General features: G+C 51.3%; 1 protein-coding gene across 1 annotated transcript; it reads left to right on the forward strand.

The window, feature by feature from the left end:
* Positions 1-2,350: 2,350 nt before the first annotated feature.
* NT5C1A (5'-nucleotidase, cytosolic IA) lies at positions 2,351-24,970 on the forward strand. The gene is made up of 6 exons (XM_005886753.3): positions 2,351-2,635; positions 10,357-10,524; positions 11,558-11,687; positions 13,134-13,256; positions 15,700-15,884; positions 17,438-24,970. Exons 1-6 carry the CDS (start codon positions 2,510-2,512, stop codon positions 17,801-17,803), a joined length of 1,098 nt encoding a protein of 365 aa, XP_005886815.3. The 5' UTR covers positions 2,351-2,509; the 3' UTR covers positions 17,804-24,970.
* The last annotated feature ends 765 nt before the right edge of the window (positions 24,971-25,735 follow it).

Consider the following 25,735-nt stretch of genomic DNA (forward strand, 5'->3'; position numbering starts at 1 on the left):
CATCTAGGTCTCTTAGAAGCCAACTATATTTTGTAGTATTCTTAGCTTCTTTTCCTATGGTTGACTAGCCAGCCTCTGTTTCCCAGTTCCCAGTTCCCGAGGAAGAGAAATCTGATTGGCCCAGATCTTTCCTTTCAACTCAGGCTACACAGGTCAAAGGTCACTAGACAGCAAGGGGATGGTTCACCTTTGCATCAGGTACTCACTGCCAGCCAAATAACGACTATACATTCTCCTCCTCCATGAGGCACCTGAGAATAATGGAAACCCTTCCTAGAATTTCATTATTTATTGTTGTGTAGCAAGACACCTCAAAACTTAATGCTGGAAACAACAAAAATGTATCATTTTTCATGATTCTGTGTGTTGGCTGGGCTCACCTGGGAGATTTTGTTGCTTCACACGCTGTTGGCTGGGGTTACTCATCCCACAGCACCCCACTAAGAGATGGGCTGCGACTGAAACCGTTAAGATGGTCTCATTCATATGTCTGCAACTGAAAGCTGCCTGGGAAATCATTGGCTTCTGATCCTCCAGGGCCTCACTGCTTCTGCATGTGAACTTTCCAGATTTCTTTACACTGTAACTGGCTCCCAAAAGGGCATAAAAAAGATCTGCAAGGCCTCTTAAAGCTTAAGCTTGGAAACCGCACATCACTTCTACAGCACTCTATCAGTCAAAGCAAGACACTGGGTCGACTCAGATTCAGTGCCACCACTGCAAGGGAGGAATATTCAAGTCACACTGCCAAGGGGCAAGCAGGATGGGAGAGAGTTTGGGGCCGTTTATGGAAACAATCTACCATGAGTGGAGAAAGACAACTCTAAACATACTTCCCTCAATCTTAAAATGTCTTGTTATGATTACAGTAAGTCCCCTACATACAAACCTTCAAGTTACGAACACAGATGTGAACGTACAATCACCTGGCCAATCGTGTCAGTTCATGTGTCTGGTGTATATTGTCACATGGGTGCCTCCTGTACAAGTGGTTGTGCTTTTGTGTATTTTATAGCACTGTATAGAGCACAATAGTACAGTATCTATTTCAAGCCCAGAATGGCCAGAAGCAAGCATAAAAACAGTGGTGATGTAGCTGGTACTGCTGTACTTTTCAAAGTACTCTACTGTAAGATTAAAAATATTTCTTTCATTTTTTGTGTTTGTTTTATATGTATTATTTATGTGAAATATATTATAAACATAGTACAATGCTATATAGCCGATTGTGTTAGTTGGGTACCTAGGCTAACTTTGTTGGAGTTACAAACAGATTGAACTTACAAATGTATTCTTGGAACGGAATTCGTTTGTATGCAGGGGACTTACTGTATTTCTCCCTTCCTCCCATGCAGTTTGGTTGGTTCCTCCCAGGTCATGATGGAGAGTGGGCAGACCCCTGCATTCTGTACCCCATCCCAGTCATACTTCCTCCAAGCTAAGCCGGTATTTTTCTCCTGCTGCCCTCATCCACATTTGCACTCTTTTAGACACACACAGAGATGTCCCTTGTTCGCTTCCTAACCCGTGCCTTGGAATGAGTGGCATCAGTGTCTACACCTCGGGCTCTGCATCAAGGAGGACAATGCTCTAGAACTCCAGGACGGTGGTCCAAGACTCCTGGTTTCCTAGGCTTTTCTATCCTCCTTCCATCTAACCACTTTAAGGCCTGTAACTAACCAAGCTCAGCCGGTGGGACCTGGGAGGGTGCGCCCCCTGCTGGCCATCGATGTCTGGTCTGGGTTCCTAGCCCCGCCAAGGGGAGCCTGGTGTTGCCACCGACTTCAAGGGTCCCTCCGCCTTGTTGGGGAGGAGCTGACGGGCTGGGCCCTCCAATGTGGCTCCCGCTAGAAGCAGGTTCCTGCTCTAGCAGGAACTGTCCATCCTGCTGGATGGAGCTGTCCATCCACCACCTCCTCTCCCTCCCCGAAGTTGACTAGGATCCCAGGAGACATCGCTCAGGGTTCCAGGGTCCTGGCATCAGAGAGGAAATACGGTGGGGGCCGGGGAGGGGAGGGGAGAATAGCTTTTTAATTTTTTTTTGGGGGGGGGGTGGCTAGAATTTCATTTTCTCCTTTGTGGATCACCACCCTGGGTTTTAAAAAAAAATAGTAGTCAGGCTTCCCCTTCTTTCGGTGCCGTTGACCGCCTGCGAAGAATAGGATTCCCGCAATCCCGAAACCTCAGCAGCCCGAAGGCCTGGTTTCAGGCTCAGTCCTGCGAGCCGAAGGGTCTAAACCCTCAGTAGGGGTGGGGCGGTTGGGGAAGGAGAGCTCAGTGTCCCGAAATATAACTCCACCAGCAACAGCAGCTACACACCGCCTGCCGACTGGTCGGGTTGAGCACCCAGCGCACTGCCCCCCCTCCTGCCGGCCCGCACGCGCACTCTCCCACGGCTGCCCGCCCCCTTCTCACGCCCTGGACGCGCCTCCCTCCCTCCCGCAGCCCAATCCCGCCGGCTCCGCTTTCCGCAGCCTCCTGCTTCGGCCAGGCCGGGTCAGAGCCGAGCATGGAACCCGGGGAGCCCCGGGAGCCCCGCGAGCCCGGGCCAGGAGCAGAGACCGCCGCGGCCCCGCAGTGGGAGGAAGCCAAGACTTTCTATGACAACCTCGCGCCCCAGAAGAAACCCAAATCGGTAAGACCAGGGCATGGGTATGGGGCAGGGCAGGGTGAGGGTCACTCTAGGAGGGGTCGTCAGCCCTTCGGAGAGGGACCCGTGGTGCCCCTCCGAGAAGGGACGCAGGTCCTCATCACCAGCATATGCCAGGCCGTTGGCACAGGCTCCGTTTTATTTTGAGAGCTCTGGTCGGGTGTTTTTTTTATCTCGGGACTCCGGTTCCACGCCAGGATCCTCCTCCCCCATGCTGTCATCAGGGCCCAGCTCCGTCCGAGCCGCGGCCCAGCCGGGGGCACGGGGGCAGCACTTGTTGGCAAAGCCGGTCAGCGGCGCCTGCAGAAGCGCCGGGGCTCAGGTAACCGAACTCTGTAAATCCGGCTCCTTGCTGTGCGCTCCGGTTTCTGCCATCCTGCGCACAGGGCTCCGGCTCGGGGTGCCAGGCTCCCTGGGTTTTAAGAGAAGGGAGCTGCACTGGAATCTGCGCTCTGAGCTTAGTTAGGGCTCTGCGTCCCTGACTCTGGGGTCCCAGCGCTGGACTGTGCCCCAGCTCCGGGCTCTCCTCCCCTCACAGGGTAGCCCTCGCTGGCATCAGTGTTTCTGCTACCTAGGTGGTCGCCTCAGCCCTCCAGGACTCACACAGAGGAGTCTCGTCTCCCCTTGGTTCCTGGGCCTTGCTCACTCCAACTTCCCCAATCTCAGAGCTTGGGAAGGGGATGGAGGATGGAAGCTAGCTCAGAGCATCCTCCAAAGAGCTCCAAACTGACCTTAAAGCACCCTGCTGCTTCCCTCCAAAGACCCCTTCCATGAGGCCCACCTGGTCACCAGTCATTCCCTGCTGCACCTCCAGTCCTGCTCAGCAGTGCAGATTGAGAGATGAATTAGGCTGAGTCCCTGCCCCAGGAGCTCACAGAGACCCTAGATATGGTGAATGCCCAGGTGAAAACCTTAGCAGTGGGAGCATAAGGCAGTGACTGCCAACTCAGGAAGTCTTGTAGAGGTGGCTTGGTTTGAGCTGATCTTAAAGCCCGAGTAGGTGGACCTTCCCAGACAGGGAAACAGGATGAGCAAAAGACACACGGTCGATGTCTTTGAAACTGAGTGAGAAAGTAAAATGCAGGATCTTTAGGAGAGGAGTTGGGAAGATGCCAGAGACCCACAGAGGGCCTTGAGTGCCGCATTAAAAAGTCCAGATCTTATTCAGTGGGGTTGCTGCTGCTGCTGCTGCTAAGTCGTGTCCGACTCTGTGCGACCCCATAGATGGCAGCCCACCAGGCTCCCCCGTCCTTGGGATTCTCCAGGCAAGAACACTGGAGTGGGTTGCCATTTCCTCTTCCAATGCATGAAAGTGAAAAGTGAAACTGAAGTCGTTCAGTCGTGCCCGACTCCTAGCGACACCATGGACTGCAGCCTACCAGGCTCCTCCATCCATGGGATTTTCCAGGCAAGAGTACTGGAGTGGGGTGCCATTGCCTTCTCCAGTGGGGTTAGAGATCTTAAAATTAGGCTCCATGAAGACCCATGTTTCAGGGTGTCTGCTTACAGATGAAGTCAATTCATTTTCTTTCTTCCTCAAACTATGTTTTACAAAAGTAAAAATATGTGATAAAACTCAGCTCACTCAAATGTGTTGGTGGACATGTTAGCACCTTGGAGACCGCCAGTGTGTTACCTTATGCTACAGGTCGATGATCTCTTTTAGCAAACCTCAGAATGAAGTTTTTATGGTGATCTGTTTTAAAAGAAGAGTATCGTGAGATTGCTGACAACTGTGGTTGAGTTTCCTGAGGCTTGTAGTTTAAAATAGAACAAAACAAAAAAGCCTTTTTACCATTCGCAGCCACTTATTGGTATGAATCAGGACTTTCTCAATGCTGTGCAAAACCCAGCAAATTGAAACATAAACAAACTGACTAGATGATGAAGTTTAAATTCTCACTGGCCTCCTGTATTCATTGGTGGACATTAAATATAAATATACCACAAACATCTGAATACATAATACATTTGAATTTATGTGTGTGAAAGTGAAAGTTGCTCAGTTGTGTCTGACTCTTTGGGACCCCATGGACTGCACCATGAAATTCTCCAGGCCAGAATACTGGAGTGGGTAGCCTTTCTCTCGTCCAGGGGATCTTCCAAACCCAGGTCTCCCACATTGCAGGTGGATTCTTTACCAGCTGAGCCACCGGGGAAGCCCAAGAACACTGGAGTGGGTAGCCTATCCCTTCTCTAGGGGATCTTCCTGACCCAGGAATTGAACCGGGGCCTCCTGCATTGCAGGCAGATTCTTTACCAACTGAGCTGTCAGGGAAGCCCTATTGAATTCATGGTATGAATTTATACCAATAAAATATGGTACTATATGGTTTACATATTGGGGCTCTCCCAAAAAGTTTATTTGCATCAATGTCAACCTACTTTTTAAACAAGTATGAAAACCATTATGAGCTACTACAGGATTTTTCAACAAGGGATTAACTTGGTTCGTTTTCATTTTAGCAAGGTCACTTTGCTAAAGTGAGGCTGTGTATGTGGATGGCTTGGAGAGGGTGTGCCTGGTAACAGGCAGAGCAGTGAAGAGGCTGGTTCCTGCCTGGGGAGGAAGCTGGACTAACGTCACAGCCTCAGGGATGGAAAGAAGGGGATGGAGACTAGGGTGGTGAGTGGAGCTCACCAGTCCGTTTCCTCCGGGAGCTCAGGCCCAGTCGTCAGTTATGACCTCTCGGTCAGTCCCTGGACCTTGCTGTTCTCTGGGTGGCAAGGAGACTGGCGGCTTCCTGGCCCCTACTCCTTCCTGTGGGAACCCCTCCCCCCACTGGCTATTTTGGGGGCTTTGGGCCTCCTGGGCTGGTCTGGCCTAGACTTATTCTCATCCCCCGGCTCCTGAGTGAAATAGTTAACCCTGAAGGTCTATGTGAGGCCCTCACCTCAAGAGGTCAGAGGACTTCCTAAGTCCAGACCTATCTTGTTCCCCTCTCCTCCAGCAATTCTTCTGTCTCTAAGTCCTTCTAGAAACAGCAGTTTGTGGCCATGTTCCTATCTTGGGCCCAACAGGCAAAATCCCAGGGCCTCAATGCGAGCTCTTCGGGCAGGCAGGTGGGGCCAGGTTGCCCTGCATGACGCCTCAATCTTGTCCCTGAAGCAGGAGTAACCAGCCGGTTCCCCAACACCACTCCAGTGAAAGACAGAGAGAGCTGGAGGGACCTGGCTTCTTGGAGTCCAGAGCTCTTAAACTGAGACCTTGGTCTGGCATAGAGGGTCTTTCTGATCCATGGTTCAGTCCGATGTCTGGACTTCTTCCTGATTTCTGGAGGAACTGCCCTGAGGTACACCTGATGGCATTTGACAGGGTGGCCTCCCTCTGCAGCGAGGTCCAAGGACATCTCTAGGTGCTTGGCTTCTCCCCAGCTCTGAGCAGCCCCTTTCCCCTGTTCTTTCAGCTCTGCCTGGAGCCTGGACAGGCTGTTCCTCTCTTCCAGCTGGGATCTGAATTTTCCACAGCATCTAAGGCCCTCTAGGCCCTTAGACTCCTCCTCACTTGTACAGAGTCAGAGCAGGCTAAGCAGGAGAGCAGGGTCCCATCCTGGGACTCTCCATTTTGGGGGTAAAGAGTCCTACCCTTTGAAACCTCCGTCTGAAGGCATGGTGCCCCTCACCAGTTCCCCCAGATCTGGAAAGGGAGGCCAGGAGGGTAGGGAAGCATCCAGGACAGTGGATATAGCAGGGGTTGGGGTCTTCCAGGAGTGCTTGAGGAGGGGAGTAGAGGTGGGTGGTGCTGCTGTGTGGACGGAGGCCAGAGGCTTAAGATCTTATCCTGGCTCTGCTGTGGCTTTGCTGGATGACCTCGAGTAATACTCTGCCCGTCTCTGGGCCTCTTTCCCCATCTGTCAAAGAAGGAAGTGGAGACTCCTGGGACTGAGGCAGCTGGGATCTTTTTCTTGCAATGGCCAGAGGTGGGATGCGATGGGATATGTGCAGGTCAGCCAGAGAAGACCCAGGACACAGCAGTCTGGCAGGGACTGTGGGACAGAAAGTGAGGAGCGAGACCTTGGCTGGCTGCCTGGGCTGGAGCGGCGGCTTGGGAACCTGCCTGAAGGGGCTGGGAGGGCAGCTGGCTCTCTGTCCTTGAAGGGGTGATGGGCTGTCCCTGGGGCAGTAAGTCCAGGGGGCGAGGCAAGCTCAGCTCCTGCCTTGAAGGCCAGCAGACCTCCTGGGTTTCTGAGAGTGGGTCTCCCCACCCCCCTCGCAACTGTACTCTTACCGTCCCAGGCCATCCCTCTATTACCCCTTTTCTTTAATTTTTACCTTCCTTCCTTGAAGGCTCACAGTGGCTAAGGGGGTTGGGAGGTACCCAGCCCAAGGACACACAGACACTGGGGGTGGTTGGTGGCTGACAGAGTTACTGGGCTGAGCCCCAGACGACGGTCACCTGTCCTGCCAACACCTTAGACTCGCCCTGCTGGCCCCACACACTATCTTGAATGGGGTAAAAGTCAAATGCAAACTGACGTCTGCCTCATGAGTCTGGGGACTCTGGTCTTCTGTTCCTACTTTGAGGTTCTAAAGCTTCATTAGCCACTATGGCTACTTAAGTTTAAACTGATTAAAATTATATGCAATTAAAAATTCAGTTCCTCCTTCTCACTGGCTGCATTTCAAGTGGCTCTCTAGCCACATACAGCCACACGGACAGTGCTGGACATTTCCATTTTCACAGAGAGGTCTATTGGACATTGTTCCTCTAGAGGAGGCATGGACCTCTGCCTTGGGGATAGATCATAAGCTCCCTGGGGGCGGGGATCACATCTGTATGGTCCCCCAATCAGTGCCTGTCACATGGTCATCACTCAGTGTTGTCAACTGATTGGGACCCAGGCTTGACTCCAGAGAGAAAAATTGGGATTGACTGCGTGGCTGCCAGGGCTGCTAGGAGCAGGCCACAATGCAAGGTCCATTTATGAGCCTTGCCCCCAACTTGAGTCCCTGCTTCCTCATCTGTCGAATGGGAACCATGGTCCCAAGATTGCTCAAGTCACAGAGACGTAGTGGGACTCTCTAGACAACTGTGAGTCCCTTGGGGACCTGCATTCTCATCCTCCGCAGGGATTATGCAGGGTCCGGCTGCTGCCTGTGGCGGCATTCCCCTCTCCCTATTCCACAGGAGGTGCTGAAGGAGTTCTGAGACCCTCGTGGGCCCCTGAAAGAAAGCCTTCTGGCATCTGGCACCTGCCTACTCTTCTGGGCTCAGCTACACTCTGCCCCCATGCACAGGGCTCTGCTCACCTTTGTGAAGGCACGGCATGTGTTCACAGCTCCTCATGCCTTCCTTCACCCCACTCCTCCTTCAAGGCTCTGCTGAGACGCCACCTCTCCCATAGCAGCTTCCTCTGAACTTTGCTTTCGCCTGGTTCTAGCATTCATTTCAGGTCCTTTTGCACCTCTGTTTACCCATCTTTCTCCCCCACCAGCTTCTGACTCTCAGGGCAGGAGCCGAGTCTCTACCAGGACCATCCTCAGGCAGAGCCCAGGTGCTTGGCACAAAGAAACAATAATAAATGTTTATCAAATCTGCGTCAACTCAAACAGTATTCTCTGAGCGTCTACTATATTTCAAGCAATTTGAACAGTTAAGGGCACTGCAGTGAAGTTTCTTGTTCGTGTTAAATTTGTTATGGCAAATACTGTCTTTCATTAAAATAAATTGCTTAAAAGTTCAGAGACATTAAATATTTACTGAGCACCTACTATATGCTAAGCACAGTTTGGAGGACTAGAGATACAATAAATGAACAAGATAACTCTGGTTCCTGCTCCCTCATAACTTAAGCATGGTTCCTGCTTCTAGAACTCTGCCTAGAAACGGAAATAGTTAAATAAGCAATTGCACTTCCCTGGTGGCTCAGTGGTAAAGAATCCACCTGCTAATGCAAGAGACTCTGGTTTGGTCCCTGGGGTCAAGAAGAGCCCCTCGAGTAGGAAATGGTAACCCACTCCAGTATTCTTGCCTGGGAAATCCCATGGACACAGGAGTCTTGTGGATTACAGTCCTTGGGGTCGCAAAAGAGTCAGACACGACCTAAGGACTCAACAACAACAACAGATAAGCAATTATGTATATTAACATATATGCACATATATAGTTGTTGTCAGAGGTTTATTGAAAATATTACAGCAGAGCAGAAAGATTCAAATGGCTCCACATGGTCTTTTGAAATTCATCCCAGCTGTAGGCTGAGTGACCGGCAGATTAGACAGACTACCAAAGTCCAGGAGATTCAGCATTTCCTTAGTGTCAAGCATCTACATCAATGAATTATACTAAAAGGAAAAAATTTACTAAGTTTACTAAAATTTTACTAAAAAGGAAATTGGTAGAAAATGTAGCAAGCCCATTACTAGGGATAAGGGACAGTTTTGTAAAGATGATATGTAGTTTGAGACCTGAGGGTTGAGTAGAAGTTGGCTGGATGGGGAGTCAGGGAAAGAGCAAATCAGGCAGAGAAAACATCCAGTGTAAAAGTTCAGAGAAGGGGTGGGGGAAGATGTGCTCAGACATAGAAAGGTCAGATAGAGCAAAGCAGGGTAATGAGAAGGTAAGAGAGGAGACAGAGGTAGGAGTCTCATGAAGGGCTTCCTACTCCATCCTCAAGGCTGCTGATCAGAGTGTGAGAAGAATTTGATGACAGTGGGTGCATGTGTGCTAAGTCACTTCACTTGTGTCTGACTCTTTGCGACTCTATGGACCGTAGCCCACCAGGCTCCTCTGTCCATGGGGTTCTCCAGGCAAGAATATCGGAGTGGGTTGCCATGCCCTCCTCCAGGGGATCTTCCCAACCCAGGGACTGAACCTGTGTCTCTTATGTCTTCTGTATTGGCAGGCAGGTTCTTTACCACACAGAGGGCACTACTGAAGGGGGTGGGCATGATCAGATCTGAATTTGAGAAAAATCCCCTGACAACAATATGGACCACATATTGGAGGGAATAAGAAATGGTGATGGCTGGCCCATGGTAGGGAAGACGGGAAGAAGTGGATGGATTCTAGTAGAGTGGATAGGTTTTGGTGACTGATTGAAGGGGAAGGGAGCAGAGGAAGAGGGAAGACTTGAGGTTGACTTCTGGGCTCTGGGCTGGGGGATGAGTGATTGGTTGTGCGGAGCACTGAGATGAGGAAGAGGGGAGCGGGGTGAGGCTTGAGGGTGGACAGATTGCTGTCCTTGGGAATTCAGCCTTGGGCATGATGAGTTTGAGTGTTTGTTAGTCAACTGGGCAGTTAGAAATAACAGTCTGGAGCTCAGGAGAAAGATCTAGGCTGGAGACAGATTTTCTTCTATAATTGTCATGCTTCTGGGCGCCATTTCTTCCCAGGGGCGTGTAGCTCCCATTTTATAAAGGACACCTTCTGAAGACCATCTTGAGCATCAGTCATACTCTGGCTGCTTACACTGTATTCATTTTTCTGTCATGTCAAGCTGGGCAGCTAGACTGCAAACTCCCTGAGGACATGGCCTCCCACCAGATTGTCCTCCTCCTTGGGGAGCCATCGTCTCCCCCCAGTCCCCAGCTGGGTCCTTCACAGAGGGGATCCTGATCTAGGTCTGTCCCTGCCCAAGACTGGGCTCCTTTAGGGCAGAGGCCAGGCCTGGGCTCTCTCCCTGCCCCAGTTCCCAGAAAGGCTGGTACATGAGACCCGCCTCAGGGAAGTCTGAGGGTAGACCCCTTCTCCTGCATCCCTGCAGCCCAAGCCCCAGAATGCCGTCACCATCGCTGTGTCCTCCCGAGCCCTGTTCCGCATGGACGAGGAGCAGCGGATCTACACGGAGCAGGGCGTGGAGGAATACGTGCGCTACCAGCTGGAACACGAGAACGAGCCCTTCAGTCCTGGACCAGCCTTCCCCTTTGTGAAGGTGAGGGGCAGTCCCGCCACTGGCCATACAAAGCCTTCATGGGCATTAGCTAAAAGCCCTCCCACGGGAGTTGGGGTTGGTAGATTGCATTTAGGATGGATAAACAAGGTCCTACTATATAACACGGGGAACTATATTCAATATCCTGTGATAAACCATAATAGAAAAAATAGGAGAAAAGGAATGTATAAAAAAGTATATTCTGCCGCAAATCTTGTTATAATTTCAGACATAGTATTCATCCAAGGAACACTGTTTTTGTTGTGTTTTAATCTTTATTTATTTGGCTACACCGGGTCTTAGCTGTGGCATGCGAACTCTTACTTGTCACATGTGGGATCTAGTTTCCTGTCCAGGGATCAAATCTGGGCCCCCTGCATTGGGAGCCCAGAGTCTTAGCCACTGGACCACCAGGGAAGTCCCCCCAAAGAACACTGTCTTTTATTACAGATTAACTAGAGAGGAACATAAAAATGTAACTGAAAAATACCTTAATCTAATATATTGAACTATTTTATATTTTGTATTTACGATTATCTACTGAATTTGCTTTCACTTAAAGAAATCTTAATTACTTCTTATTTTTTTAAAAATAAAAGCACTCCCATAGGGGTTTGAGTAAAGGAAAAGGGTCCCCTCTGGGTAGTGCTACCCCACAGGAGCGTGACTTGGCAAGGGGACAGCCATTGTGAGAAGAAGAGTCCTCCGCATCCCCTGAACGAATGCAGCCCCACTTCAGATACCCAGCTTAGTTCATGGAACCTGAGATGAATTTCGACTTCCACTCACCCTTTTAGTGAGGTGTCAAAATCTAATAATTTACATTATTGAATGGGCAATAATCAACCCATACAAGGACAGAGATTAGGAGGTGATAGTCCATGTCCACTGATCTGACCTCGAGCCCAGCCCCTGACTTCCCCTCCCCTCCAAGCATTGGATCCCAGCCCACCCCTCATCCCCAACCCTGGCTACTAACCCCAGGCATCACTCCCTGGGGAGTCTGAGCCCTAGGACCCACTTTCCCATCCAGGCTCTGGAGGCTGTGAACAGGCGGCTGCGGGAGCTGTACCCTGAGAGCGAGGACCTCTTCGACATCGTCCTGGTGACCAACAACCATGCTCAAGTGGGTGTCCGTCTCATCAACAGCATCAACCACTATGGTAAGCATGACAGCTTTGGCCATGACATGATCCCTAGCGGACACCCAGGGTTGGCATCCCAGCTCTGCAGGGTGCAGGTATGCCCACTGGAATCTTAAGCCCAGTGGGGTTCTGGTAAATAGGCTCTTTCAAAAAACAAAACCACCCGTCCCCAGACTCTGATCATGCGTTGCCATTTTCAGGGTGTTAATACTCCCATTGTGGCTGATGTCCAGCTATCAATAACTGAACAATCTAACTGGCTCCAAAAGTCCCTGAATATTTGACATTTGGCCCTTGTAAGCTGGTACAAGCCAGCTCCAGCACATCCTTGCACAGGCCCCACTCCCTTTGCAATGCAATTGGATATTTGCTGCCTCTGTGTCTCAGTTTCTCTTTGCAGTGGGGCTGACAGGTCTTACAGGGCTGTTGGGGGAGGCAGGTGCAGTCGTCAGAGTGAACAGACTTTGTGTCTTAGTCCAAACTCTTGACTGAAAGTAATGGACCCTCTAGAGCCAGCCTTAGCTCAAGAGAATGATTTCTTACTAGGTTATTGGAGTGCCTCTTGGAACCACAGGGAAGGAAGTAAAACTGAGCCCAAAGGGCCTGAATCCAAGTACTGGTAATCTCTCCAGGGCTCTTTTTCTCTCTGGACCACAAGAGCCCTGATTTCTGCTTCTCTCAGCAAACCCATTCTTATTTTCCTTTGTTGTCTCTTTTTCTCTTTCTCCAAACTGTGTTTCTTTGCTTTTCTTGAATATGGCCCAAATTTACCAGTTTACGAGTCCTTGTTTTCAGCAAGCAAGAGAACCAGTTGGCATTGTTTTAATCCTAATTTCAAACTCTTGGAAGCAGGGGTGATATTAAAAATATTTACCCACTTTGTGACACAAGCTCCGAGGAATCAAGATGGACACCACCTATGGTACCAAGGCAGGGTCCTGAAGGACCCCTGCTGTGCCCTTCCATGGTGAACCGTCGTGTGTGAGGGGCTGGGGCAATGATGCGGTAACTCCATGGGTTCAGAGCAGCAGCTGTTGACTGACAAGCAAAGTTTTACAACCTGCACAGACATGGGTACCAGTGACTATCAACCCAGGCTGGAAGAGAATCTGACTGGCCCAGCTTGAGGCAGGTGCCTACCCCGATACAATCAACTACGATCAGGAAGGATTGACCAAGAATCACATGGCTGGGGACCTGCCTTTGTAGTACTGTGGTTCCCTGACAAGGGGATGTTACTGTGAGCCAGGCAGCTCCTTCAGAGATGTGGTCATCCCCATTTCATGGATGAAGGATGGGGGAAGCTCAAAGAGGGGAACGCTGGCCTAAAATCGCTCAGAGAATCACTCTGCTGCCCCACCACCACTCAGAACCAAGATGGCATCCACTGGACACGGAGGGACCACTCTGAGGTGCTGAGGGTTGACCCAGACATCACCTGGCTCCTCTCTACCTCCTCCCCAGACCTGTTCATCGAGAGGTTCTGCATGACAGGCGGCAACAGCCCCATCTGCTACCTCAAGGCCTATCACACCAACCTCTACCTGTCGGCTGATGCAGAAAAAGTGCAGGAGGCCATTGATGAAGGTAAGTCAAGCTGGAGAAGGAGAGTGTGGGGGATCTGGCAAAAAGGAGTGTAGGGAGCCAGTGTCAGAGATGGGCAGCCTGGTCCTAAAGCTCTGAGCAGGCTCTAGGGGTTGCCATGGTAACTTGAAGGGCAGTACCTCCCTTAATTCCTATGGCCTGTCCTGTAAACCCTGAGAACAAGGTCCCATCTGTTTCACTCATTGCCCATCTAGTTCCCTCTCCCACCTCCTGCCCTACCATGTTGAGGATGCTTTTACTCATCCACATCACCCAGCCGTCAGTTTCTGTGGGAACCCTCTTTGCAGCCCAGAAAGCTATTCCCTTCTAAAAAAATCCTCCAGATCAGTAGGAGTTCTGATTCTTGTGTGACCATGGGCAGCCTCTGTCCCTCTCTGGGCCAGTGAGGAAGGAGATCAGTACTTTTCCAGCAAAGTGTAGAGCAAAGTGAGTCAGTTATACATATATTCATTCTTTTTTTAGATTCTTTTTTCATATAGTTATCACAGAATATTGAATAGAGTTCCCTGTGCTATACAGTAGGTCCTTGTTGGCGCTTTGTCTTGTATATAGTAGTGTGTGTATGTTCATCCCAAGCTTCTAATTTACCTCTGCCACCAATATTTCCCCTTTGGAAATATTGTTTCCAAATAAGTTTGCTTTGCAGCCAACAATGTGTTCGCTTACTTCTTCCTCTCTCATGCTATCTCCTGCCCAGAAGCCTGGCCTCTCTCCCTGCTGAGGCTTACTCACCTGAGCTGCATGGGGCTCCAAGAAGCTTTCTTTAAGCCCAAAGCAGAACCCGTTTTCCTAGACAGATGTCATACCCTCTGGTTGGGACCTTGGCACTGTCCTGCTTGAGTCCCTCTATATGTCTTTAAGTTAAGCCCAGGCTGGGGAGCAGGGCATAGTCAGGAGGGAGGCCCTGCTCAAGATCAGATGATTCTGGTTCATCCTGGCTCTAGCACTGGCAAAGCTGAGAAGGAAGCTGGCCTGATGTCCAGGGCCTGAGCTTGCTTATAGCATCCTCAGGCTAAGTGAAGGTGAGGTGAAGCCGGCATTGCTCACTCCTCCCAAAGCTCTGCCTCTTCCCAGGCCTAAGAACCCTAGATCCCCAAAGAGCAGGGCTGACGTGGCCTTTGGAGAGGTAAACAATCAAGGATGGGCTGAGCACATTGGCCAGGTCTCCAGCCTCCTGAAACTGCTCTCTGTCATCCAGTGAGCTCTAGTCTGGAGCTAGGGTTCGCAACAGGCACACTGGACCCCATGGAGAAGTCCAGAGTCTGTACTGAGTCACATGTCAATAGTGCTGCCTCCCATGGCCACCCGGGTTACCCCAGGGAAACTTTAAAGACCAGGCAGCCCTAAGCATGGCCACCCGCGTTACCCCAGGGAAACTTTAAAGACCAGGCAGCCCTAAGGAGGGCATGTAGGGGTGGTTTACCTGCTAAGTCATGTCCTATTCTTGCAACCCCATGGATTGTAGCCTGCCAGGCTCCTCTGTCCATGGGATTTCCCAAGCAAGAATATTGGAGTGGGTTGCCATTTGCTTTTCCAAGGGGTCTTCCTGACCCAGGGATCAAACCAAGATCTCCTGTGTTGCAGGCAGATTGTTTACCATACCAGGGAGTAAGGCATACCTGGCTGCAGACTAGGGGCTGCCCACAGTGCCCCCACCCCAGACTGAAGCCTGGGATCCCTGGACAGAGATGAAGCATCCTTAATTTTATCTGGGTCTAGAGAGGGTGCGGGTCTTGCAGGAACCAATAGTAAGAGAGTAACTGAGGCCCAGCCAGGGTCAGGAGTCCTTCCTGTAGATCTACATCAGGGGCCTGTGAGGAGCCCCAGGAAGGACAGTGGTGACCTGGGGGGCCCTGCCTTCTACTCAGGACTGATGTTCAACTGTCCATGCCAGTGTGCCCTTGCTAGAGTATCGAAAGGCCCCCAAACTGATGCATAAGGATAAATAGCTCCTGCCCTGTGCCTTCCAAGTGCCCTCCTGTTCGCTGGGAGCCCCTCCCCCCAGACCTTCCCTCAAAGCAGCAACTAAAGGGGAAACCCTGGCTTAGTCTGGGGTCCTCAGAGCCCTACTCAGAGATAAAGCCACTTTCCATCCCTTTTTTTTTTTTTTTTTTTGGCCTCATTTCATGTAGCATGTGGGATCTTAGTTCCTCAACTGAGGATCAAACCTGCATCCCTGACATTGGAAGCCCAGAGTCTTAACCACTGGACTGATAGGAAACTCCCTCCACTGTCCACTCTTACTGGCCTGTTTTGTAATATTCTGAATGTTGGCCCTCCTTTGCTGGGCCCTGAGTCCTGGGTGAGGCAGGTGGGGCGAGGATAGGGTGAGATAGCCCTCTCCTGGCCCCTCAGGCAGCTGAGGTGGGTGTCGGGGTGCCTATTACCCAGATGAGGGGGGACAGTCTTGCCTCTCTCCATGCAGGGATCGCAGCGGCCACCATCTTCAGCCCCAGCAGGGACGTGGCTGTGTCCCAGAGTCAGCTGCGCGTGGCCTTCGACGGGGACGCTGTGCTTTTCTCGGACGAGTCAGAGCGCATCGTGAAGGCCCATGGGTTGGACAGGTTCTTTGAGCATGAGAAGGCCCACGAGAACAAGCCTTTGGCCCAGGTGCTCCACACACTCCTGGGAACCCCTGGGTGGAGGAAGGAAGCTCCCCAGAACCTGCCCTTGGCTGGAACCTCCAGCCCAGAGTCAAACCCCAAGCTCAGCCCAGAATCCAACCAGGGCCCCTCCCCAGGCCTCCAGCTCGCCTTTCTCTCACCTTGACCCCTGGCCCCCCTCAGTAAGCATCTACCTCTTCTCTGAGCCCCCACCACTCTCATGACATTCCTACCCCCTCTTTGAAGCCCCCATTCTCTCTTGAAGCTGCTCTCTGAAGCCTCTGCCTCTTTGCAGCTCCTTTATGAAGTCTCTGTCCATTTCCTGGAGTCCCCACCCTCTTGCTAAATTCCCATCCCCTCTCTGAAGGCCTCTATCTTCTTTCTGGGTCTCCATCCCTTCTCTGAAGTCCCCATCCCTCTCTGAATGCCTCACCCTCTCTCTCTCTGAAGCTGCCCTTCCCTCTCTGAGATTCCCCCACCCCTCTGAGCAGGGTCCCGTCCTCTAAAGAAGCCCCCGATTCCCTCACTGGAGGAAAGGAAGAGCCAGACAAGTGTCCCTCCTCGGGGCAGGGAGATCCAGCTGGTGTGGGGTCTGGGGCAGCCCGTCTGCTCTGGACCATACCAGCCCTTCTCACTTTCTGTCTTCCATCCATTGGCCAGGGGCTCGGGGATCCTCACTCACCCTCAAACTACTCAGAGTCTCCCTGAGAGCAGAGCACGACCTAGAGCTGGTGGAAATCCCCTGGGGTTGGAACTACTGGGATTCTCCAGCCCTTGGGGAGCTCCTGTCTATGCTTTTAACAAAAATCTGGGTGCTCAGTAACCCCAAAGTCCCTCTCTCCAAGAGCTCAGCTGGCTTTAGCTATGACCCCTGGGTGTTCATTTCACTTCCTTTCTTTTTGGTCCTTCCTAAATCCTCGGGAACTAGAGCAGGATGGTTTTGTGTTTGTTTTTTTTTTTTTTACATTAAGTGAGAGGCAGAGCCCCAGGAGACCTCTGCTTTCCCCAGGTCACCCAGCAAGTGAGGGGTCTCCAAGATCAGAAGCACACCTTTCCTGATCCTTTCCCTGATCCTACGAAACTGGAGCACGACACTCTGAGCCACCCATGCGCCCCGGGAGCAGGGTCGATACTGGGCAGTGACACACTGGTCTGTCTGTCCCAGTAGTCTGCAACCAGAATCCATTCTGTTTAAAGGGTGCCCATGCCATAGTTACTAAATATTTTTAATCTCCTCCCTGCTGATGAGCACAAAAGCCACACTTACAGAGCTGTAGGACAGACACCCATATACCTGGTGGGCTGCTATAATAGCAGGGGCCCAGGTGTGTTTTTTCTGACACAGCAGTGTGGACACCTAGAATGCCGTGGGTACCTACAATCCAACTGATGCATGCAGTAGCCTGAGCAGGCAGAGCAGAACTGAGAGATTAATAGGGATCCTGCAAAACACTCCAACCACAAACAGCAAGATCTTAGTGCTGTAGGGAGCCCAGCTGGTGAGGGGGCAAAGTGTTTGGGAGATGGGTAAGCTCATAGCGTTCCTTCACCTTCTTGTAGGGCCCCTTAAAGGGCTTCCTGGAGGCACTGGGGAGACTGCAGAAGAAGTTCTACTCCAAGGGCCTGCGACTGGAGTGTCCGATTCGCACCTACTTGGTGACAGCACGCAGTGCAGCCAGCTCGGGGGCCCGGGCTCTCAAGACCCTGCGCAGCTGGGGCCTGGAGACGGATGAGGCCCTGTTCCTTGCGGGAGCACCCAAGGGCCCCCTTCTGGAGAAGATCCGCCCGCATATCTTCTTTGACGACCAGATGTTCCACGTGGCTGGGGCTCAGGAGATGGGCACGGTGGCCGCCCACGTGCCTTACGGCGTGGCTCAGACATCCCGGCGGACCTCACCTACGAAGCAGGCCGCCCCTGCGCAGTAGCTGAGCCACCAGCGCCACCCAATGGACCTTTCTGGTTCCCCACCTCTCTGCCCTTCTGCATGTCTGCCCTCATCCCTGGGAGTGAGGTACCTGTAGAACACTGCAGACGGGGCCAGCATCCTCACCAGCCCTCCTTTTAGGCAAACACTGTGCCATGATCCTGGCTCAGAAAGTAAGACTGTGCACAGTAGCTGGGTTTCAGGGGGAAGTTGATGAGACTGAGGGTGGGAGAGTCAGAGCAGCCAGGATGCCTCAAGGAGGGCTGCTGAAACTAGCTCAGTGTAGTACAAAGAAATGGGATCTGGCTTCTAAGCTCTGTCTTGGCAAATTAAGTGTATGACTTTAAGCTCCCTTGCAAGGGACTCTAGGATGAGGTGGCCTGCCCCTGAGGTGCACTGGTGAACACTCCGTCCTTGCAGGAGCCCCTGCAGCCCCTTCGTCACCATCTCCGGGGAGAACGCTCACTACTTGATGAGTCAGTTTCCCCATCTTCTAGGTGGTCTTCAAACTCTCCTTTAGCTAAAGAAGCTTGGGTTTTATGAGATTGCCCTTTTTGAAGCAAGCATTGTATGCTGGGGCTGCTCCTGATATATATGGCGCTTTTGTACAAGTTATAGAAGGATGAGGTCTTTGGAATGAATTACGAAAAGAGAACCATTCCTGTGAACTGACCCAGACCACACTGGGGTGCACAGCTTGGTTAGCAGGATATAGGCTGGATTTCAGCACCTGCTGGCTCCTCAGCCCAGAGGCCTTTGTCAAATGGGCAAGATGCACAATCAACCACAGCCACTTCCCTACAGTTTTACACATTTGGGAACCACTGGACTAGACGACCTGTCTGCTTCCTGCGATCCCCTGAGTTATCAGGGGTCAGCAGACAGGTGCAGGAGTTTGTGGAAGGAGTGGAGTGAATTTAACCTGCATGCAAACTCTCCTACGGCCAGCAGGGGGCACTGCCTGATCAATGCTTCCTTTGCTTTTGTGTGTTTTTTTAGCCAAATTTAATTTGTTCCTCCCTGCCAACTCTCTCATCTCAGCCCTTACTCCCTCAGTGGTTGTATCCTGCTCTGCTGCCAAGCAGCCCTGTTGGTGGAGGAAGCAGTGGAGAACTGGTGTTTACCATGGCAATCCACTCCAGCACTCTTGCCTGGAAAATCCCATGGACGGAGGAGCCTGACAGGCTACAGTCCATGGGGTCGCAAAGAGTTGGACATAGGCTACAGTCCATGGGGTCGCAAAGAGTTGGACACGACTGAGCGACTTCACTTTCACCTTTCATTGTGAGCTCAAATGCAGGGAAGAAAGCTCAATGACTGAAGTGGGAAGTCATCCAGGATTAGCCTGAGGAAAGGCCTGCCTGGGGTAATGTAGGAAGTGGGAAGAGGTCTGGTTTGGGCTGTGGCTGATTAGTGAGGAAGGAGTGAAATGTCCACTAGCGAGATTCTCCAGCGCTGGGATTCTGAGTGGAGGTGGTGAGCTCACTGTCTCTAAAGACGCTGCGCAGGGACTCCAGGATGAGGTGACCCGTGAGCTTGCAGGAGCCCCTGCGGCGCCTGTGCCACCACTTGCAGGGGAGAACTCTCATTGCTTGATGAATCAGCCTCTTCCTTTGCTGACAAGCCTGGCTCTCTCTGGAGAGAAGGTGGGAGCTCCAGTGATTAATCCCACAGGAAGACCCAGAGGGATAAGCAGACATCAGTGGTGGGGACTGATTGTCTAGCTCCCCGGGGGGAATCCCAGCTGTGAGCAACCACTTTATGAGGCAAGCCACAGGTGCGATTGGAGGTGTGTGCAGGGGAGCTGGAATGCTTCTGGGGGCAGGGAAAGGAGCGATGGGCAATGTGGAGCCTGTCCTTTGTCCTTTTGAGGACGCAGCCCAGGGTCCGAACGGCCCAGGTTCTGGGCAATGTAGGGCATAGTAGCAGAGTCAGACAAATAACCCAGGAGGGAGAACAAAGTGAGAAGACTGAGCTGGCTCTGGAAATGAGCGGCAGTTTGTGTGAGAAGAGTCCTGGGCTCGCTGTCCCTCTCAGTGCTGGAGCAGCCAGGACTCTGACTGTGGGGAGGAAGGGTAAGGCCGTGCCGCGGGTGGGGAGTGGAAGGTGCTGAGGCAGCTCTGCTGACGCCTTATCAGGGAATGAGCAAGTGGTAAAGGTGTCCTTGCACAAGGTCATTCCCAGCCACAGCCAGGATCCTCCCCGGCCTCCAGTCAGAGGCCCTGGTCGGGAGCTCTTTCCTCTGCCGAAGCCCTTGGCTCAGCCAGAGATACTGCGAGGCCTGAGAACGACCTCGAGGAGATGAAAAGGAAGTGAGGGAAGGAGCTCAGCCCCAGTCACCCTTGCTCTTGGCCGAACCACACCAAGGCCTTCTGCCTCGCCTCCCTCTGGGGTCAGAATCACCGGTTGGATGAGCCTCTGGGGCTCTCAGAGCTGGCCGGTAGCCATAAGAAGCCTGAGAGTCTGGGCACAACCGCGGCTCACTGCTTGGACTGGGCTGAGTGAGCAGGGTGGACGCGTGCACTCCGAGGGCAGCACCAGATGTCACCTAATTAAGACACACCCCAGGGACTCTGAGGCCAAGAGGTCCTGCCTCTAGGGCCTCGTGATTACAGGGCTGATTCTTCCAGGGCTCTCGGGAAGCAGGAAGATATGATGTGGAAAGCAGCAAGATAAGGTGCGCTAAAAGCTATCTATTTCACTGGAGCACGGTTAATAGACTTGGGCAGCCCTGGGCAATGAGAGACACGAGGGTCCAAAGTCTATAATTGAAACCATAAATGAGCATTTCAGGCCTGGAAGAGCTTTCAGTGGCTGCCATAAAAGGCCAGAAGTCCTGGGGGCAGGCTGAGGCAGCTGCCAGACACACCTTCTGATCGTTTCAAGCGGTGAGGAGGTGTGCCGGGGAGAAGATTGTTAATTGTGTCAGCAGGCAAATTAAAAGTGAACGTGAAAGAGGAGAGTGAAAAAAGCTGGCTTAAAACTCAAGATTCAAAAAACAAAACAAAACAAAAAAAAACTCAAGATTCAAAAAGCGAAAATCCAGTCCCATTCCAAAACCGGTGTCCGGTCCCATCACGTTATGGCAAATAAATAGAGAAACAATGGAAACAGTGACATACTTTATTTTCTTGGGCTCCAAAATCACTGCAGATGGTGATTGCAGCCATGAAATTAAAAGAGGTTTGCTCCTTGGAAGAAAAGCTATGACCAACATAGACAGCATATTAAAAAGCAGAGACATTACTTTGCCAACAACGGTCCATCTAGCCAAAGCTATGGTTTTTCCAGTAGTCATGTATGGATGTGAGAGTTGGACCATAAAGAAAGCTGAGCACCTAAGAATTGATGCTTTTGAACTGTGGTGTTGGAGAAGACTCTTGAGAGTCCCGTGGACTGCAAGGAGATCAAAGCAGTCAATCCTAAAGGAAATCAACCCTGAATATTCATTGGAAGAACTGATACTGAAGCTGAAACTCCAATACTTTGGCCACCTGATGCAAAGAGCTGACTCATTGAAAAAGACCCTGATGCTGGGCAAAATTGAAGGCAGGAGTAGAAGGGGATGAAAGAGGATGAGACGGTTGGGTGGTATCACTGACTCAATGGACATGTATTTGAGCAAGCTCTGGGAGTTGGTGATGGACAGGGAAGCCTGGTGTGCTGCAGCCAATGGGGTTGCAAAGAGTCAGACACGACTGAGCAACTGAACTGAACTGAACTGAGGCAAATTAAAAAGCCATACAAGCACCAGAGCCCCTGGCCCAGCCAGGGACTGCAGCAATGGAGCAGAGAGGACACAGCTTCTAGCCAAAAGCATGGCACTCCTGCAGAACATGTCCCAGGAAATACTTACCAACCAAGTCCCAGACACAGTGGAAACTGCCACTTAGTTAAAACAGAAGCCCTGTTACTACGCACTGAGATTTCCAAGGTCACTGCAAAACAGTCCTCTCCGCTTTCTGAGAACCCAGTCAGAGCGATGGGGATGTAGCAGAAGATGCCAGAGGAAATTGAAATCAGAAAGAAGTCTAAATCCAAGGTGGATTCAGCATTATAATGATATTCAACTGGTGTGCACCAGTCCAGCCAAACTGGTGCATATAATACTGAAATGCCTCCATAACAGCTATAAATAGCATTGTCCTGAGCCCCTGAGTGCCCCCTCCCCGTTGCCCTGGCCCCTCTATCTTCTCACGTTTCAGCAAAAAGGGGCTGTGGGAGCATGATGGATGGCCAGTGTCCACTCTGGTGGTCTCCCGGGTCTGCTGGCTTAGAGAGGTAAAGTGAGTTGTCCAAAGTCACACAGCTGGGAAGTGGCAACAGGAGAACTCAAGCTCATGTCTGTCTGATGCTGGGAATCAGGCTCTTAACTCTTCTGCCAAATGGCCCATCCACGTGCATAGATGTGACGCTTCTTAACACTGGACAGTCTGTTGAACATATTGACTCCCTGCCTGGCAAAATGCCACAATAGACTTGAGTGGGTACATCTTTGTTGCAGCTTCCTAAACAGCAAAGAAGAATTTAAGCTAGAATCAAACATTTGCAGACTTTCTGAAGCACCTCCAGACACCCCCATGTTCTGTGGAATCCATATGTTTGGGCTGATGCTGGGTTTGGCAAACTGTGGCACCTTGGGCCAAATCTGCTGCTGCTACTAAGTCTCTTCAGTCGTGTCCAACTCTGTGCGACCCCATAGACGGCAGCCCACCAGGCTCCCCCGTCCCTGGGATTCTCCAGGCAAGAACACTGGAGTGGGTTGCCATTTCCTTCTCCAATGCATGAAAGTGAAAAGTGAAAATAAAGTTGCTCAGTCGTGTCCAACTCTTCGCGACCCCATGGACTGCAGCCTACCAGGCTCCTCTGTCCATGGGATTTTCCAGGCAAGAGTACTGGAGTGGGTTGCCATTGCCAAATCTAGCCCACCAGCTTTTCTTTCAAATGGTTTTCTTTATGTCTGGCTGCACAGGGTCCTGGCTGCTGCGTGGGCTTTTCTCTAGTTTCGGCAAGCAGGGGCTACTTTTTAGTTGCGGTGTGCGGACTTCTCCTTGTGGTGGCTTCTCTTGTTGCGGAGCAGAGGCTCCAGGGTGCGTGCAGGCTTCAGTAGCTGCAGCACGTGGGCTAGCAGTTGCGGCTCCAGGCTCTAGGGGGGCCTTTGGCAAGTGCCTCAACTTTCCTGGGATTATTTTCTCCCCTCAGTCACGTCTGACTCTTTTTTGTCACCCCATGGACTGTAACCCGCTAGGATCCTCTGTCTATGAGATTCCCAGGCAAGAACAGTGGAGTGGGTTGCCATTTCTTTCTCCACCTACCACCTGTTTTTGTAAAGAAATTTTATTGGAATATAGCCATGCCCATTTGTTTACATATGTCTTCAGCATTTGAACTACAGCAAGAGAGTTGAATTGCTTCAGCAGAAATCAAGGAGGTGAAAAATTTCCTCTGGATCTTTGTAGGAAGAGTTTGCTGACCCCTGGGTTAAGGCAAACATCCCTGGCCTACTCCTTAGTGGGAGAGACCAGCTTACACCCATTCGGACGTAGAGGCTGGCTAGGTTGCAAAGGAGGACAGCAGGAGTAGGTTCTGTGCCCAGCTGCGGGCATCATCAGGGGTTGTAGGCATTGGGAATCTTGATGCTAAACACAGTAGGCCCTTAGCATCCGAAGACTGAAGATTTCAAGGTCTGTTTTCAAGTGCCTTGGCACATAGTAATTTGGAATTTCGATGCACACGTATGACTTGAGTGCTGGGTGCGGGGCAGGCAACAGGACCCCTGGCTAAAGCTGAGCCCAGCTGGCTAGCTAGTATCTGCTCAGCACAGCCGTGTGGTTCTCAGCTCATGAGTGCCCCTGAAGAGTTTCTTGAGAAGTGATAAGTGCTGGTAGATACATGGGCCTTAGGTAAATATTAGTTTGGGATAAAGTGAAGTGCCCCCTGTTGACTTAAGGACCTGGATCTAACGAGTCATCCACATGCTGTCTGTGGAAGCAAGAAATAGCTCTTCACAAAGAGGATTCCAGGGAGAATTTCAGCTGGCTCAGAAGTTACTGATCAAGTAAGATAACACTCAGGTGAAAGCTGGAATGTCAGTTTCCTTGTGGTTGTGAGAGAGTCACAGACATACATTCCCTCATGCTGGAATTGTGGGTCAGGGGAAATCTGGAGATTTAGGGAATGGCAAGTGTAGAAGTGGTGCTTACTGCCATGATCGCTGGTGCTGTTCCACAGTAGAAGGATACCCTTCAGTGCTAAGCTCAGACCTGGCTTCAGAAGCCTTCTCAACCCAGCATTCTAGGCAGCCACCACTGGTGAGCTGGAGTTGACACGGAAGATGAAAAACCTGTTTTGCCATCCCTGTTGGTGGTGGATATTGCTCTCCAGGGCGGTGTGCAAGGCCCTGAATGTTCGTTCTCCTATGCTCTGCTGCAGCTCTGAGGATGCCAGGGTCTCACCTGGCTAGGTGAGAGAAGGGAGGGGGAGGACGGAGAATGGCATCCTGGGTTGGCGGCTTACTTAGAAGGGGTGCCTGAGGACTTCCCTGGTGGTCCAGTGGTTAAGAATCTGCCTGCCAATGAAGGGGACACAGGTTCGATCCTTGGTCTGGAAAGATTCCACATGCTGTGGGTCACCTAGGCCCATGCACCGCAACTGTTGAGCCTGTGCTCTAAAGGCTGCGGGCTGCAGCTGCTGAGCTTGTACGCCCTAGAGCCTGTGCTCTGCAACAAGAGAAGCCACCGCGATAAGAAGCCAGCGCATCACAACTAAGTATCCCCCACTCTCCACAACTAGAGAAGACCTGGTGCAGCCAAAATTGAAATAAAATAATTTTTAAAAAATAAAAGAAGAGGTGCCTGAGAAGCAGGTCTCAGGTTTCAGTCTTCAAGCAAAGTACAAATGCCCCTCCTACCAGTAGGGGGCACTGCAGGCCAACACTCTGCTGCTGGCCGCAGTTTCTGGTTTTCTGTGCTGATTACTTTTCTCTCCCATGTTACTTGGTGCTGTGCTGGACTCCTGCAAGTAGCTCAGTCAAAAAGGACTTTGGGTGCTTTGAAGATATTCATTAAACATACCTTTGTGATGAGCTGCTCTTACCAACAACCACTGTGATGGTGTGTATGGACACACTCATATGAATATGTGCAACAGGAAAAAAACTGCACACATGCATGCTTTTTGTACATGTTGTGGTTTTGTGGGTTTGTATAATGTTTTGTGGGTGTGTATAACGGGGCAGATAACTCTGCTAATGACTGAATGTGTGTGTGTGTGTGTGTGTGTGCACAGGATGGTTATCTCTGTTAACCAAGGGGTCCTGGGTATACTGATGGCCAGCCCTGCTTCCTGGAACTAGTCCTGGCTCTTCCTGTCATCTCATGGGCCTTAGCACATGTGCAGTGTGGGGCCCTCTGAGGCCAGGCCCCTTATCTATTTCTCCAGCTTCTATCCTCTGGCAAACAAGGTCTTGGCTCCTCACCCTCTGCCTCCCACCCTTCATCCCTGCAGCCTTAAAGACAAAGCGGTAGAATCACTTCTGAATGCACCTGCCTCACCATCTACATTTATTTCTTCCCTTCTCTTGACAGTCCCGAGGCCAACATGTACAGTCGGGCAGATTGTGCACTGCACAAATGCAAATGGAGCCATTTACACTGTGAGTGATACCTCCTAGGCATTTATAAAAGCCGCTAACAGTACCCAGCTTCCCTGGTCATCTCATGGCCATAGCTAGGAAAGCTGCTTTCTTCCCTGCCCTCCTGGTCCAGCCTGGCCTAGATTGGGACTGTCCTCCACTTGGGTGTTCTGGACTGATCCAGAAGGGACTTACCCTCGGCCTTGATCAGGAAGTATCTGATGGGTCATCCCCCAAGAGGGCTTTGGATTCTGTTTATGAAATTGAAATATGGCTGGCAACTTTTTGGTCACAAACCAA

This window comes from Bos mutus, chromosome 3 (assembly GCF_027580195.1).
Source record: "Bos mutus isolate GX-2022 chromosome 3, NWIPB_WYAK_1.1, whole genome shotgun sequence".
NCBI lineage: Eukaryota > Metazoa > Chordata > Mammalia > Artiodactyla > Bovidae > Bos > Bos mutus.

Coding starts and splice junctions, on each gene's coding strand:
- NT5C1A (XM_005886753.3), top strand. CDS start 2,510: ATGGAACCCGGGGAGCCCCGGGAGCCCCGCGAGCCCGGGCCAGGAGCA. Junction 10,525..11,557: donor CAGCCTTCCCCTTTGTGAAG/GTGAGGGGCAGT, acceptor TTTCCCATCCAG/GCTCTGGAGGCTGTGAACAG. Junction 15,885..17,437: donor AGAACAAGCCTTTGGCCCAG/GTGCTCCACACA, acceptor ACCTTCTTGTAG/GGCCCCTTAAAGGGCTTCCT.